Source organism: Melanotaenia boesemani, chromosome 22 (genome assembly GCF_017639745.1).
Source record: "Melanotaenia boesemani isolate fMelBoe1 chromosome 22, fMelBoe1.pri, whole genome shotgun sequence".
Classification (NCBI taxonomy): domain Eukaryota; kingdom Metazoa; phylum Chordata; class Actinopteri; order Atheriniformes; family Melanotaeniidae; genus Melanotaenia; species Melanotaenia boesemani.
In genome coordinates this window covers 12,178,249-12,194,980 of record NC_055703.1, presented here as the reverse complement: position 1 = coordinate 12,194,980, position 16,732 = coordinate 12,178,249, and the positions used below count along the sequence as shown (strand labels likewise).

General features: G+C 36.6%; 1 protein-coding gene across 1 annotated transcript in view; it reads right to left on the bottom strand.

Moving 5' to 3' along the window:
• Positions 1 to 16,732, bottom strand: part of nkain2 (sodium/potassium transporting ATPase interacting 2) — an 89,766-nt gene that overhangs the window by 25,471 nt on the left and 47,563 nt on the right. Inside the window, exon 4 of the mRNA XM_041976616.1 lies at positions 973 to 1,173. Within this exon, the coding sequence (XP_041832550.1) occupies positions 973 to 1,173 (201 nt within the window). The remainder of the gene's footprint in view (positions 1 to 972; positions 1,174 to 16,732) is intronic.

Below are 16,732 nucleotides of genomic sequence, written 5' to 3'. Positions count from 1 at the left end.
AAACTTGCTCACTGGTAAAACAAAACTGCACAGTGTTTGCTAACATATTGACAATAAGGCGCTGAGGTCATGAAATGTCAACACTGTGGTTAGCATTCCCACTCTAGTAAGAAAAAGTAAAGTTTTTAATTGTTTTTCTTAATGCAATGCTATGAAATGGATGGATTATGTAAATCTTTCAAACAGTTTATGAACATTACCTACACAGGACACAGTTTTATCATGTTGATAGCTACAAATGGACTGAAGGTATGAAGAAGACAGTTCGATGTAGTTGTTTAGTAGCCTACCAACTGCAAAGAGTTGACAGTTGTTTTAAATCCAGTCTCAAAAATGCCTTTGCTAGCTTCTTTCACCTATGCTAACCACCTATCATTAGACAAAGCCTTGCTGTTTATTCTTTCCACTATATTTCTTCCTCAACTAAAGCATACATGGTTAGTTTTGCTTCATAACTGGTGTAAAAGTGGTTTAATCTTTAAATAAGTGTTGAAGACAACATTTCTTATTCATAAATATGTAAAAGAAAAATCTTTCCTATTTCTGGCATGTATTTTTATGCTTGCTTTTGTATGATTGTCTACTTTCATTGTGGATTCAACTGAATTCAATTCATTTCAGCTTCAAGAGTGCACTTTACAGATATGGTCAATTCAAGCCAATTCATTGTAATCCAATTAAAACCAGTCCACATTAGTCCAATTTAAAATAACAGTGTTCACAAGCCAATTAATAAAAAGGATTGCCTAGCTAAGGAAAACCAACACATTGCATAGACCTCCAGATATGATGGATAAAGATACAGTATTCAGTTAAATTGCTCAGAACTACTGCATTTTTCTATTTACAGTAGCACTTGTTGCAACCACAGGCTGTTCCTTATCACAGCCTTTACAAACCATAACCTTAGAATATGCATCTTATCACACACGCACATGTTTGAGTTTTATACATATTTTATTTAATACTCACAGCCAGAAGTATCTGCAGTGAGGAATGAGCCACCTCGATGAACTGAAAATCCATCAGACAGCCAGATATAGATATATATCGGTGGTCTTCAGGTGCCCAGGAGGGAGGAGGGGTGATGGGTGTCACCCTGCACCCTGGGCCATTCTCCATCCACCAAGAGCGATGCATGGACAAGTTGAACGTCAAGACAAGGTCAGAGTCCTGGCAAGACCAACAGACAGGGAGAGACAAGCATATAGAAGGTGAGTTGAATTACTTGCTCAGACAGAGTACAGATCAGAAAGATGGCAGAGGGAGGATGAATGTCAAGGCAGGTTTTAACCAAAGTTTAATTAAAACCAGACGGTAGTGGTGTGAGCTAAAAATAAATGTAAGATTTATAATTTCAATGATGTGTGTTCACTCAGATAAGATTTGAATCATGCACAGCCACAGATAAAATACGATCATTAGGGAAGGGAGAGAGAGGAAAGATGGGAAGGTGTAAGAGGAAGAAAAGAACAGAAAGAAAATGTAGTTTAAGAGCTTGGTTTGAACTTTATTCCTCTTCCTGAATTAAAAACTAGCCTCTAAGCTTCCAGCCTGAGAGTAAAACGAGTGTCTGTGCGTTTGAGTCATGACAGGATCAATAACTTGTGTTGTTTTAAGGAAGCACAGTTAAGTTTCATTCAATCTTATGCTGGACAGTTTGGAAAATATGGAAATGAAGAGCTGCATCACTTTTGTGAATCTAGCAGATAAACACTTTGGCACTGATATTCTTGGAACTAATCTACCAGTTTGACCCAGATTTATTATCTCCACAAATACTAAATGTATTCCCATGAAAATGAGCTGAATCCTAATGCCTTTGGTAATTAAATTTTTACTTGATCAGGACCAGCAGATTCCATCATCACCTCTTGACTTTAATCAACGCTTCTTTTTATACCACTGATCATTACTGTGACCACTGCATGTTACAAAGCTGAGTATCTGCTCAGACACCCCTTCATTCTTTTAATACTCTACACCTCAATGGCTTACAATGAATCTGTTATGACTGCTGTATTTGATTAAATAATGCATGTACTAAAAACTCAGCTTACAAAGACAAATCATTCAAGAGACAGCCATGCAAAACACACTGACACACATCACATGTGTGTTTTCTCATGCACTGCCTTGGCATCAGCTCAATCAAAGACCTTCATTTTAAATAATTGTGTTATTTCTTTGTAATATTTTAAAGAATTAATGATACTTAACATGACATTTTGGTGTTGGAAGGTATGAATGAAGTGCTAAATAAAGCCAAAGTAAAAAAAAACAAAAAACAGTAAAAGCTTTATAAACACAGGGGAGGTGGAATTCTCAACATTAACATATTTCCAAGTCATTTATTTATTCAATTTATTGAGAACCTTAATCTGTAAATATGTTTTTATTGGGACCCTGATCTTCATTAACACCTATTACCATTCTGTTTCTAATCTGTATGTCTTATCTTATCGTCTCACCTCAAACACACTTTTACTTCCATCTAAGCTTTGCTTGGTTTCCCCATCCTCTTACTGTTAATTCAGATTGCATCCATCTTTCTTTCTCCCCCTTTTCTATCCTCTTTTTCTTCTTTGGCCTCTCTATTTCAGCATAATGAGTAAATGCCTCATTAGCACAGAGCTCTGATTAATGCCATCTCCCCTTGTTGTGCTCCTCTTTTTAATGAGTAAAATTTCTCTAAATTTCCCCTTTTCTCCCTCCCTGCCATCACTCTCCTTCTGTCTGTCACTGCCTTGCAACCTATCTTTTACCCTTTCTTTTTTATATTAATTTCCTTCTCTTTTCTGTTTGTATTTGTGTCTCTCACTGCTCTCACTCACTTTTTCTCCTACTTAAAAGCGGCTGGGAAAGGAATAGTAATTATTTCACCAAGGTATCATCCATCAGTACTTTTCTAATGAGCCTCTTTAAAAACCACACACACACAAACAGGAAGGTAATTCTCTGTGAAAAGCTGAATTTGGCCAAATGTCATTAAGATCAGGCAGGATGCTATTGCTGCTAATTCTGTAACATTCTGTGGGGGGTAAGGAAAATGGGCTTGTCCAGAAAAATGTGTCCGAATTCAGCTAAGTTGTCCTGCAGGTAGCTGTGCTAAAACACTTGTGAACTATGAGAATAAAAACAGTTCATTTTAAGCAAAACAATAAACAGCATTAAGTATTTTTAAATAAAACTTATAATACAAAATTGATAACTTTGTCTAGTTTAAAAAAAGAATATAAAAATATTACCTGGAAGAAGTGGCATTAAGCAACACAAAACAGAAACAAGTATTTGCTGGTGAAAATTTAAAAAAATACATGATTTACAGGGATATTTTAATGCCTCAGGAGAGGTATTGGTCTTCCAGTTTGCCTTGTGTGAATTTGTACAGGGTATGCTTAAAGCATGGGATATCAGCTAGCTTAGCAAGAAAACTATGGAAACAGCCTAGCTTAGCTGAGATAATAACATCTCCAAATTACTACATAACACCTTGTCTGTTCAATATTTATTAATAGTTGCTTAGGTAGTAAGATTTTATGTTACTAAGTGACTTCTTTCTTACTTTCAAAGCAAAGCATAAGTTTAAGACTTTTAATTTCTGTGCTTTTGACTCATTTTAATGATGCACTGACATTTTATGCACATTCTTAGAGCTGTCATTGGTCTGTAGCATCCCGGGGCTTATAAACTTCAGTTCACAGCCTTTTTTTCCCCTGCCTGGTGCCTCATGTGATGGCTGCATGAAGATTTATGCCACTACAAGCATGCTAGCAACTGGATAACACACTGGCTATTTTAAATGCACAACATGGACCTTTTAGCAAAGAAACACAATGGGACATTAACAGAGGAAGCAAGAAAAAAGAAAGAAAGACAGAGAAATAGTCAACATCAGACTAACTTTTTCTGGATGAGGAGAGCTCAGAAAAGAGACAGGATACAAGATGGATGCAGAATTAACTTTTGTTAGTGTGAGATCACAAAGTGGGAAAATCTGCGAAAGTTCACTATAGAAGCCACAGAAAACCGAGTCCAGTTTGTATTTAATTTATTTTTTACAGTGTTTACGTATTTTTGAGCATCACTGAGTTTACTGTAATGAATTGGTACAAATAAAACAGTGTTTTGGTTCCCACCTATTTATCCAGGTGCTCTGACTTGCCACACCAAGCCTCACCACAAAAGGAGAAAATTAAAAAAAAAGAAAAGACAAAATATTGGAAACAAAGGTAATATTTCCTAAGAGTTGTAGTGTACATAAAATATTTCGGACAAAGCTCAAATGACTTCTCATAGTAAAATACAATCTAATTAAACTGTGTACTCACAGTGATGTATTGAGCTTCTGGAATTTTTTTTGCAATGCAGCATTTAGGCCACTAAGATGAAGCCACAGCTAAAAAAAATTAAATAAATAAACTGGAGATATTAATCTGTTTGATGATGTATGAGCTGCTTGGTTTGCAACCTCCAACAAAAAATATTAGCTAGACCCGTGTTAATAATTTTAACTGTGTGTGAGTACCTCACTAAGCACCATTACAGACTTCTCTGCAGTCATCTTTCTTCCACATATTTCCTCCCCTCTTTGCCCTCATACACTCAATAACACACTGTCTATAATTTCCCGTGTGCTAGTGGAGGATCATGCACTTGTGCTCTCAGGTCTTTGACTCTGACTGTGGGCTAGTGCCGCTTCAATGAACCACATCTGTTTTTCCTCTACCTTCCTCTTCACCTCTCCCTCTCTTCATGCCTCTGGCCTTCTCCCTCCCTGTCTGCCTCTCTCTCAATTTCCCCTCAATTTCCCACCTCCGTATTTTCCTTTGTCTTCCACTCCCACGAGGTAAAAGAATGAAGTGGAGAAAAAAAAAAAACACCTTTCAGAGTGGTCTATCATCTGATAGTCTGATAGTCAACAAGGGAGGAGTAAGGCTTTTTAATGCGACCTACAACCACACAGACTGTTTCAACAATTAAAAAAAAAAACAAGAAAGACTACTATAAAGCTTCAAAAATATGTTTTTCTCTGTTAACTTTGAAAGTATAATCCTGGGATTGTGAATTTTTTTTTGTTTTGCCCCCATATGACTTCATACCAAACAGAATAATGTCAGAATTACAGGAGCTCCTCTTAAATGATCCAAAATGGATTTTTCTTAAGACACACTGTGATAAAAATAATCTGACTGGATCTTTTTTTAGCTTGGTACCACTGGTTATTACATCTCCCGAGGATGCTCAGAAAGTAATGATTGGATTTGAATGAACTTTCTCTGAGTTGTAGGGAATGGGCAACTTTTTGATGCTGATGGGCACTTGGATTCAGAATTTCTTTATAGATTCAGCCTTGGAGGATGAAATGAAATCTTAGACTGCACTTGTGATGATGCTACCCTGCCTGGCTCATCTGCTTTGTGCAGCTTCATGCACTCCTGTCAAAAATAGATGGAGCATATTTTTAGCAGAGTTGACTAGAGAAATATGCACCATGGCATTGGGGTGAATTAAAAGTCGTTGCTCTGGCAGCCAAAGCGTAATCCAGCGATCTCTGGTGAAATCCATGGTGAAGAAAAAGTTATTTCAATGAGACTTGAAGATAAATAATTAAATACTTCCAGCAAAACTACAATCAAATTCAATCTGATTTTTATTCATACTCTGATTTCACAATTTAGTAGAGTAGTTGGAGTGTTGATTTATATGCTGTACTGTACAGTGAGGTAAAAAAACTGGACCAGATTTAATCAAATGTGCCAACTACCAGCTTCCAATGTTAATAAAACCTGTGCAAATGACTGAAATTACTTCATGAATGAAAAGAAAAAGAAAAAGAAGTGTAGGTTTCTTCAGCAGCATCTCCCTGAACATAAACAAGCACTACTTTGGATGCATTTTATAACATGTTCTGACTCACGTGTAATCTAACAGCTTTTGACTAATTTAAAAAACATCATAAAACTGCATTTATGCAGCAAGACCTGAAAAAGTAACCATATAGGTTTGACAATCGATTCAGGAGGATGTCACACAGATCAAGTGATCATTATAATGAGGAGCAGACATTCAAGGAGGACATTTTACCTTTATTCTCTCTAAAATCAAATTTTGACTCCATATAACTAAACCGCTGTCCATATCCGTGGCTCTGTCCTTTTTTCGATCAGTTTCACTCCCTCTTCTGTCTCTTTCCATGTTTCTGTGTGTGTTATTTCAAACCAACACAATCAGTCACGGTGCATCTCACTACATTGTTTTTCAGTGATTTCCCATGGGTGTTAGATGAGGCCTTAACCCATAATGCTTGAAGCACTTCTCCTCCATCAGATTGGTTGGGGGTGTTTGGGAATTGTTTGTGGGTATATGTGTGCAAATGTGCTGGAGGGTAAATCGAGATGAGGTCCATTCCACATCTTAACCCCGACCTAACCGTACCAAACCCATTACTGTTTCTAATAAAATGCCTCAGTATGACCTCTGTAATTTCTTCAACCTTTGGGGCAATTAAAGCACTCCAGAGAATCCATATTTTCATGAAGGTTAGAAGCTGCTGATAAAAGCTTTTAAGGGGGTAATTCTTTGATTTTTGTATACCCTTTAGTCACATAGAGCCCATTAAAACCTGGTGTGCCCCCCGGGTATCAGTGGGCATTCTTAAATTAACAGCACCCTTGTAAAAGGGTGCTATGTATGAGGATGTTAAAGGAGAAATCCCTGAAAATGTTGTAAAAGGTAGTATTTCACCTGAAGAACCAAGCTGGTCTTTAATGCATGACTCAAATATTCAGCAAAACTTTACATTTTTAGGACTCAAGTTCAGAGGTCACTGTTTCCAACTGAGAAGGAAATCTTGAAAAAAACTAACCAGTAGTGGATGAGAACAAGGAGGCCACTCGACATGAATGCAAGTTTATCACAATGCCGACGTCCTGGTTAGTCAAAATAAACTAAACGTCTTACTCTGCAGTGTGTTTTTGCACTTTCCATTTTTTTTATTTTGGCCTCCAATAACTAAATGTGGTTTGTCCTCACTCAGCATTGAGCAGAAGACAAAGTGGGCAAAGAATTTAGATGCTAAAAGCAAGTTACCTGAACTCTTCTCAATATGAAGACAAAGGATGTGAAAATTCTACCATAGTTGAGTTGTGGAAATTTCTATGTTTGAAGATACATTCTGATGCAGATGTGGATGACTGAATCAATACAGCAAAACAGTGTCTAAAGTTTGAAGTCTAAGTAAAACTGATATATGAAAATTTTGGTGATTTTCTAGTCTCATTGGAACAATATAATTACAGTTATACCTTCAAACCACCATAAAACACCAAAGAAGAAGAATTAGAAGCATAATAAGAAGGAATGTGTTACGTAGTCTCATTATTATCCTAACAATACTATGATATTTTGGGGATTCAGTGAAAAATAAGTTCAGCAGTGATTAATTTGAAAGCATACTGGGCTCATGTTAGATGTTGCAATCTTGTAGGAAAGCATGAACCAGGTAGCACATGCAGTGTGTAAATTCTGCCTTGTAAAAATAAGACACAGGAACCATAGTAGCTGTTTTCATGTCTGCGACACAGAAGCACAGTTAGCTTTTCAAATCAAACAAGAATTAGAGAATTCAAAGAGGGAAAAGAAACACACAAAATCTGTAATATATATATATATATATATATATATATATATATTCATTCATTCATTCATTATCTTGACAGCTTATTCCATTACGAGTCACGGGTGAGCTGGAGCCTATCCCAGCATTTTAACAGGTGAGAGGCAGGGTACACCCTGTACAGGTCACCAGTCTGTCGCAGGGCCAACACAGATAACCAATTAACCTATCATGCATGTCTTTGGACGGTGGGAGGAAGCCGGAGAACCCGGAGCGAACCCACGCATACACGGGGAGAACATGCAAACTCCACACAGAAAGGTCACCACACCCCAGGTTCGAACCTCCCCCCGGCCAGCTGAGGCTCGAACCGGCGACCTTCTTACTGTGAGGTATATATATATATACATATACATATATTAGATATATTAAAGCTAAAAATGTAGTATATTATAGTATTATTTGGTTGTTGAGAAAACAGTTCATTCACTACTGAGAACCATGGAGTTGTAGTTTGGGCAAACTATTCCCACCACAAACTTTGCTTTACAGAAATAACCACTGTGCTCTGCAGCTGCGGTTTGTAGCATCTGTAAAGTGAAAATAAATTTATCACGGCTAACCTACAGAAAACTGACGTGTAATAAGCATTAAGTTATTAAGTTAGCTTCTCTCTCTCTTTTTTTTTTTTTTTTGGTAAAATTTCAATAAGTTTAAGATAGGTAGGTAGTTTAATGATGTTAAAGTATAATCTAAACCTAACCAAAGCCTGGTTTGGATTAATTTTTAAATTATAATTTGGTCGGTAGCAGCACAGTCACGTACATCTATGATATACTGTAGCATACAGCTAGTCTATGTTCAACCAGCTTGTTCTAAAACAAACAAACAAACAAAAAAATAAATCATTGCACATGAAGCTATACAGTAACAATGAATAATCAAATTGAATCACTAGTAATAACAGCTCAGGGCTTGAATGATAAAAAAAAAAAAAATAGCTGTTGAAAAGGCCCCTCTAGGGGGATGTTGATGAAAAAAAAGGCAATTTCATGCAATGATTTCAACAAATGCATCCATTGATCAAACACAGTCAGGGCTGATGAATTAACTCAGTAAATCAGGGTGGATGTTTCAACTACAACGCCTGTGATTAAAAGTGTGGGACCCTCTCATTCATCGTCCCAAACGGCTGAGCTGAATGAATACTGCAGGGAGCAAAATTAGGCAGCTATTAGCATTCAAACTGGTTCTGGTGATCTGTTTTTTTACTTTCTTCAGAGATGAATTGGTGCTTTGCGGCTTGATTTAGAGCTGTATTTCTTCAGCAAGTCATCCTGCAGTAAAAAGCTCCCCTGCACTGACAACACAGACTATTGAGGTTGATATGAAATTGATTTGAAAGGTATGTTTGATCTTTTTCTGTGTTAGATAAGCAATCCTATCTTCCCAAGAGGTTTTCTTGAACTAACTTTCTGTGTTTCCACTTCTTGCTCCCACTTTCCTTCTTTACCTGCTTTTATTTATTTTTTTCTTTTAAAAGCAACTGATTCACATATGGCTTCATCCCCAAAACACATCATCTTCAATAACTCTTATCAAACCTTCGGCTGTCTAAACCTTTCCGTCTCTTTCTGCTCCTGATGCCTTACTTCTCTACCTGAATCTTTTAGTTTCTCTTATCTCCATTTTTCTTTTTTTTTCTTTTTCAATCTGCTTCTTTCCATCTGGCCACTGCTCACCTCTCTGTCTGACTGAAATTAGACACCTGGATATGGAAATTAAAATGGCACAGCTTTTGGATTTTGGAATGTGTACGAATGCAACTATGTGCCCCTCAGTTTTTCCTCTGATTGATACAATAAATGACAGCTTCTCCACCCACTGGCAGAGCAAATTGACACCAACACATGCATGCACACACTTTATAAACACACAATTTCACCCATATAGCATGCAAAAAAAAGAGAGAAAAGAATAAAAAAGAAACAATCAGGACAACCCAGCCACACAGCACCCCATCCCCTCAAAATGACTGACAGCTGAGCTGGTGTATGTGTGTATCTGTATCAGTGTGCCATCTGACGCCCAGAGGGCGGTTACATCTTTTATTTGACACAGTGGACTACTGACAGTTAGCTGTCTGAGAGTGTGCCTGCATATGTGTGAAATAGCTAGCTGACGCAAATATGCAAGTGTGTGTATGTGTTTGCAAAGCAGTGGGAATAGCTCTACCTCTACAGGCTCCTCTTCAAATCTGCCAGGGATGCCACATCAGAAATCTTTTTAAAGATTAATTCTGTGGCATTGCTGCTATATTAGATAGCGCAGCAGCGAGTGACAGGAAGGATGGGTGTGTGACAGTCTGATATGTGGTATAAATCTCAGGCCTAAACTCAAATTACTGTCAAGACTAGATGTACACCTTATCTTGCCTCTGGGGCTCTACAGGGGCCTTCTGGAAAGAAAACACACTTTACATAGAAAGTTCCATCAAGCACAAATAGTTCAAAAAGCCAATCACTGAAAGTAAATGAGTATTAAAAATTAAACTCAAAGTGATTTAAATCATTAATCTTTGTAAACTGAAATGATGTTTCATACATGTTTTAACACTGATTAATAAAAATGTATAGAACTCCTAAATTTGGCTACATTTCCCTGAAAGACAATATTGTTTTGCAATTACCTGCTCTTACAAAAAAATTCCTAAAGGTATGCATGTGCTTCACATGTGAAATTTACATGGATTTCACACGTGATTATACAGGCTTTATTTGGGAATAAGAGTTTCCCAAGTGATTATGTATGTTTTACGTTACATGGGTTTCACATGAGATTTTGGGTCACATTTAAGACATGGGTTTTACATGTGAACATATGGGATTAACGCAGAAATTTACATGTTTCACATTACATGAGTTTTACAAATTGTTACCATGAAAATTTTCCAAAACCCACAGATTCCTCTTATTCAAAATAAGTGTATTTCATGTGTTTCAGATATGTCTCACATGTGTTTCATTAGCAAAACCACCAGTGGTCACACGTGAAACACATGTAGCGTCATGTGTGTCCTGCAACTGATATTTGATGGGTTATTCTAATGTAAGAGTGTAAACACACCGTGTGTACTTGACAGATTAAAAAGCATGACCATAAGAGGCAGATCCGTACTCATCCATAGTAAACATAAAATGTTCATTTAGAAAAAAAACACTCTTAGTGGCACTGTGGGTTTTTATTCACGCTCTGGTAATACATCTTAATAAACTTCCCCATAATTATGTATTAATAATGAAGGACATAAAAACTCTGCACAGAGGGAACAAAGAGCATGTTGGCCATTGCATGCATGAAAACTCATTGTTAATTGAAAGCTTGACTTTGGTGTGTTTGAATATTGGCAGCTTCTAATATTAGGAGACAACCAGAAGTGCTACACCTGCGCTGTTTTATGGTTACAAGAGTATTTTACTGTATGTTTTAGAAGATAATAGAAAATTACTTTTAAATATTCATTGCCCACATGTGGATTAACAATTACTGTGATTGTTCAACTAATAACTTTAAATAATTTATTTTGATAGAACACTTCCCCCCCACACAGCCAGTCACTGATACTATGAGAGTGGTGGGTAGCTGATATTGAAACAAACATGTCAATGTAATAATGTGAGAAGCAAAAAATAACCTGAGCAGTTTTAATTCAAGGAAGATTTCGTGTCCACAACACTGGCCATTTTTAACCCTTAAACATCCTGCTCAACAGCACAATGTAATCACTATTTCCCATTTAAAAAATTGTGTAAGTGAACCAGACACAGCCTCCTCCCTGTTTCGGTACATATCTCGAAGGTGAAAGATAAATACATTTTATGTCATTATGTCATTATTGTCCCATTTTTAAACTTTAAAATGGGAAAAAAATGAGTTAAATCTAAACAATTAGTTTAAAATTGTGCCTTTTTGTAATTGCCAAAAGGAATTTAAAAATGCAAAGAAACTACTTTTTTCTTTTTCTGAAAGTTAAAAGGTTTACAAACACTGAAATAGTGATTAAATACATATCTGGCATCAAAATAGGAAAGTAGAGGAATGGATATAAACCTTAAACAATAACAAAAAAACCAAAAATCTAACAAAACACCCAATAAAGTATTAGTTTAAGGGTGTGCTCACTTATGCATACATATTATATGTTTTTAATTTTTCTAAATTATCTTTCTTAATTGATTATTTATTTTTCAACTGATTTGTGCAGGTTTTGGGGTCACATTAATTGGTAGAAAAAAGAATTAAATGATTTATTGTGGTCACACATAAACTGAATAAAAGGGGAGCCAATCTTATTGACCTTACATAAAACTTAAACATGTACTGTAATCCAGAAAAGCAGTTACACTGTAAAACACCAGTGAAATCCTGCTCCACTGTCAATTTTTACCAATAATTTACTGTGAAATGGTTTACATTTAACACATCTTATTAACATTAAACAAAATTAAATCGCTGAAGAAAACTATAAAAATGGTCAAGATCTATGGAACAACTGAGGAACCAAATTTTAAGCTTTTCAGCAGCTTTTGTCCTTTCATCCAGGAGAAATTGTCAATTTCTAATCATTCTAGGCTCAAAAGAGTTGCATTAATCTTTGATTCTCAGGATTATTGTATGCGTAATGGGATGTCAATGACTCATCATTGACCAAGATGTCCTGCTAAGTGTCATGATGTCTCATCAAACCCATTTGGCTTTTTTCTCCGTCATGATAATGACCAGCCTGTCCCTCTGATGTCTGTCCATCTGTTTGCTAGGCTTCAGAACTTCAAACTCTGAAATGTTTCCCTCCTTCACTGTTTCTCCCACCTCTCTTTGTCTGTTGTTTACCTTCCATCTTCAGAAGAAATGTCAGAGGTGTTTGGCAAACTTCGTACCTAATATTTCAGATTTTTCTGTCATGCAACAAAACAGAAATGTTTTAAGTTCACTTTAAGTGGCTTAAAATGGTACAACACACACATCTGCCTTTGTGCGGGTATGTTATACTTATCTGCAATATTTTCTGTTCTGTAATACACAAATGTAATTACATGTATTGAACATATAAATCCAGGCCATTGGGCATCCATTTAGCTTCTTAACTGTCTGATTATTTTTCTATACAGTGCGGGAGCTGCAAAGTGTAGTTTGGATATTGTGTCTATTCATAGATGAAACAGGGTATTTGCATGGAAAAATTACATCAAAGCCACGTTGCTAATCCAAGAGTCACTGATAACATGGCATAAATCAAAGCAGCCTCGCCCTCTTTCATGCACAGATGACAGATTTCTATAATGAAGAAAAATGGAGGATGTCACACTCATTTTTATGCTGTGACCCCAAAAGTAATGGCCTGAGTGAATGAAGGAACGTATCAAATTGGTGCTCTTTGCTGTCCAGCACACAAAGTCCTGCATTATGAACTGCCATTGACCATAAATTGAGGTGCCTTCTTGACAGGGACACGTTTCCTGTTGACAAGTCCTGACAAGGGACATATGGGTAAAGAGAGAGAATGAAAAGGAGGTGGGGAATGAAGATGAGTGAGATGGAAAGAGGAGTATGGAACAGATTCACATGGCACTTTGCAAAACAACATAAAAAAGACTTGATTATAGGCTGAGCAGAGTGAGAGGAGGAATGAATTACATGGAGAGTGAGTAAGGCACAGGAGGAGGGAGAGACAGAAACCAAAAAAAAAAAAAAAAAGCCAGCCTCAGAAAGCAATGGAAAGGAAGGGTTACATAGATTTAATTTACATCATAGTTCTTGGGGCACAAAGGATGCCATCATTAGCCCTATTGAACTCTGATGAGTGTGTGCAATATACATGAACTGTGGCAAGACTAGAAAAAAACGGTCACCATGGTATGTGTGTGTGTGTGTGTGTGTGTGTGTGTGTGTGTGTGTGTGTGTGTGTGTGTGTGTGTGTGTGTGTGTATGTGTGTGTGCATTATTTTGTCTCCTGATTTTAAATAACTCCATGAAATCATCAGGTCAAAAGTTTTGATGATTTTCCTTTCAGCATAGTTTTAGTTTGTGTTGAGGATGCAGTAAAGTATTACATAAATTTATCCCACTCACATGATTTCTGCTGTTAAAGCATTTTGACTGATTATGTTAATAAAGCAGAAATTTTCCACTTGGAGGTTGGAGGTTGGATTTTAGGCATCTTAAAGTAATTATTTTTCCATTCAGTGTTTTTTATGCTTAAACTTCATGACCTATTGAAATGCATTACTTGGAAGTGGTGCTGGATGCCATGAAAAACAGATTTTTTCTTTGTCAGCATGAATACAGAGTTTTCTGATCTGCAACTAATTATACAGCTTACTTCATGGTGATGATTGATAATGATGATGATAATAAAGGATTTTTATGTCAGTTCAAAGGTTAGAGCATCAAAGTCAGTCATAATAAATTCACACTGTAACTCACTCATCATTATGAGTAGGTTTTTATTTTTTTCAATCACGTTATCCAGAACTGTGTAATTGTTTAGAGTTACAGTACTGTATGTGGTTGCCATTATCCATTAAGAAATTAATTTTATTTCCAGGCTTCAAGCACTTTAGGGCAAACAATGTACAGAATACAGTGGAAACTTGTTGCCTTTTTTATGTGTTGTACCAATATTTCCAACTGGATATCAAGCTTTAATGCTGGTGTACGTCTGGATGAATTCTCAGCATGTTTATTAGTTGGTAAAACTCTACTTGCTCTTGACACCAGAAAAAAAGGGAAAACAAAAGGCTGGAAAAGGTGTGTAACCCTGAAAATTTTGGTTCAACATCTCAAAACTTGTAAAGCTAATTGGCAACAGAACTTCCCAGAGGAGTTGATTTTTTTTGGAGTAACAGATGATGAGGGTCTGTGGAAGACTGTAGGAAATGATTTGGCTATTTCAGAGTTATTTTTCTCAGGTGAAAATTACAAATTTTTGGTTATTTATCATCTACGACACAGGGTATTCTTATAAAAAAATTCAGCAAAATCAAAAGAAATTTCGTGCACATAAGACAAGTAAAAACCATCACAGTATGTTTGGGCCCTCTAAGTCTGGGAGCTACACTGACCTCGATGTAGTCAGACCAGTTGTCAATGTTAAAAAAACAACAAACAAAAAAAAAAAAAAACATTTGGTGCATTATAACAAGAAAAATAGGACAAAAGAGGCCCTGATAGATGCAACGCAATAGTAAACACGCCCTGTTCCTGCATTTTTAAAGTACGTTGCAGGTATCAAATTTAAAATGAGAGTATCTTTTCTTGAAAAAGAATAACATTTTCTAACTTCTATGCTAACAGTAGCATGTCCTTTTTTCTCATACTGAAACTGTACAGTCTTTTCAACAGAAATCTAGTTTTGTCATGTAGAAACAGTCACAAACATAGCCGTACATGTTTAACATGTAAATGTAATATTTTTTTTTAAATACACCCTGTAAGTGAGTGTGATGGATGTGTGTCTCATGCTGTACAACAGCTGGTGGATTCAGGGGGGAACTGGGACTTTGCAGCTCTCCTTTCCATCACCATCTGGGTCAAGGTGGATGAGCCCTTGAGCGAGGTGCACGGAAACTGTTCTGGCCATAAAAACAAGCTGTTCAGCGTCTGGTTTGTGGGTGCTTGTCTCTGATTGGTCAGAAGGTAATTGACAAAGGTGCCACTAATTAACTGGCTGCCTTACCCTCATTACAAACCAGATGTGTTGATTTTGGTCAGGGGAATGAAGCCTTTTGAATGACTTTTTATATTATAATGGGGAGAAACATTACACTAAATTATACTTGTGGTGATATGGTTCATGTTGTGTACTGTTGTGCAGTTTTACCAGATGCTTTATTCTGTTTTCTAGCCTTATAAAATGGCAGTCAGGCTTATACTTTGTATGATTAAAACAAAACTTAGCAGATCTATGCCCTCAAATATAAGCTTTTATTTTTATTTTTTTATATTTGGGGGCCTAAAGAGCAATGGAGATTGCAAAGGTCATTAAAATCAAGATCAATGAAGCACAGACATAAACGTTTTGGGTGTAATCTGGATGGTAATAAAACTTAACAAGGCTCATAGTGCATGTTTGTGTGGAAAAATCAAAGAGGACATGAGTGTAATGAGAAACCACAAACAGCAGGAGCTGAGGAATATAGTATGCAGCATGGCTTTGAGTCCACACTGATGCTAATTTTCATTGGAAAGATGGGAAAACCTATAAGATGAGGATTACAATAATGCAGTGTTGTAACAGCAATTTTATAAACCAAGGCTGTACGTGTTATTTAAATGTTAAGCAGAATGAGCCAATTACAGCAAACAGTTTTTTTCTTTTTCCAACCCCGCAGCATAGTGTAATCAACCATAATCACCACTCCCATCAACTGATTTCTGCTGTTTACAGAGGCACTGATTGGCCTTAATCATTTGTCAAAGTTGATAGCCAGTGCTTAAAATTGACAAATTTTCAATGTAGGAAGACGAAGTATTTGATTTAACTTTATCTCAGATATGCATTGACAATGCAAAGAATTAATCCTGCACCTCTTTTTATTAGAAATTTTTTTCTGGTGCCCTAGGTGGCAACATAATCCCCAAACATGACCAAACATGCTACATGCTAAACATTGTCAGAGATGATGTTTTCATGAAGCTACACTTTTTACTTTAAATGTATCTCTGACCTCTCCACTCATAAACTTATATTTGAACTTAATCAGTCAACATGACTTTCCAAATGTTGCAAGTTTGTTAAAGCAACAGTTCAGACCTTAAAACTTTGTGCTTCCTAATTGTTTTGATGGAACGGGACATCGATTATACACATTCCTGGTGGCTTTTATTGCTCTGCAGCATCCTGGTGCTGAGAAACTGCACTTTACAACTTTGCGTTTCAACTCGTAACATCATATGACAGCTGTGTTTTCCTTCACAGCACTGCATGACACGTTAGCAAGTGGATAACACCCTGTAAAAATTGAATGTGCAGAGTAAGAGATAAGACAAAATTGGACTGACTTTTACTCACTGGGGAGAGCTCAGAGAAGAGACTGGATGCAAAATGGATGCTGA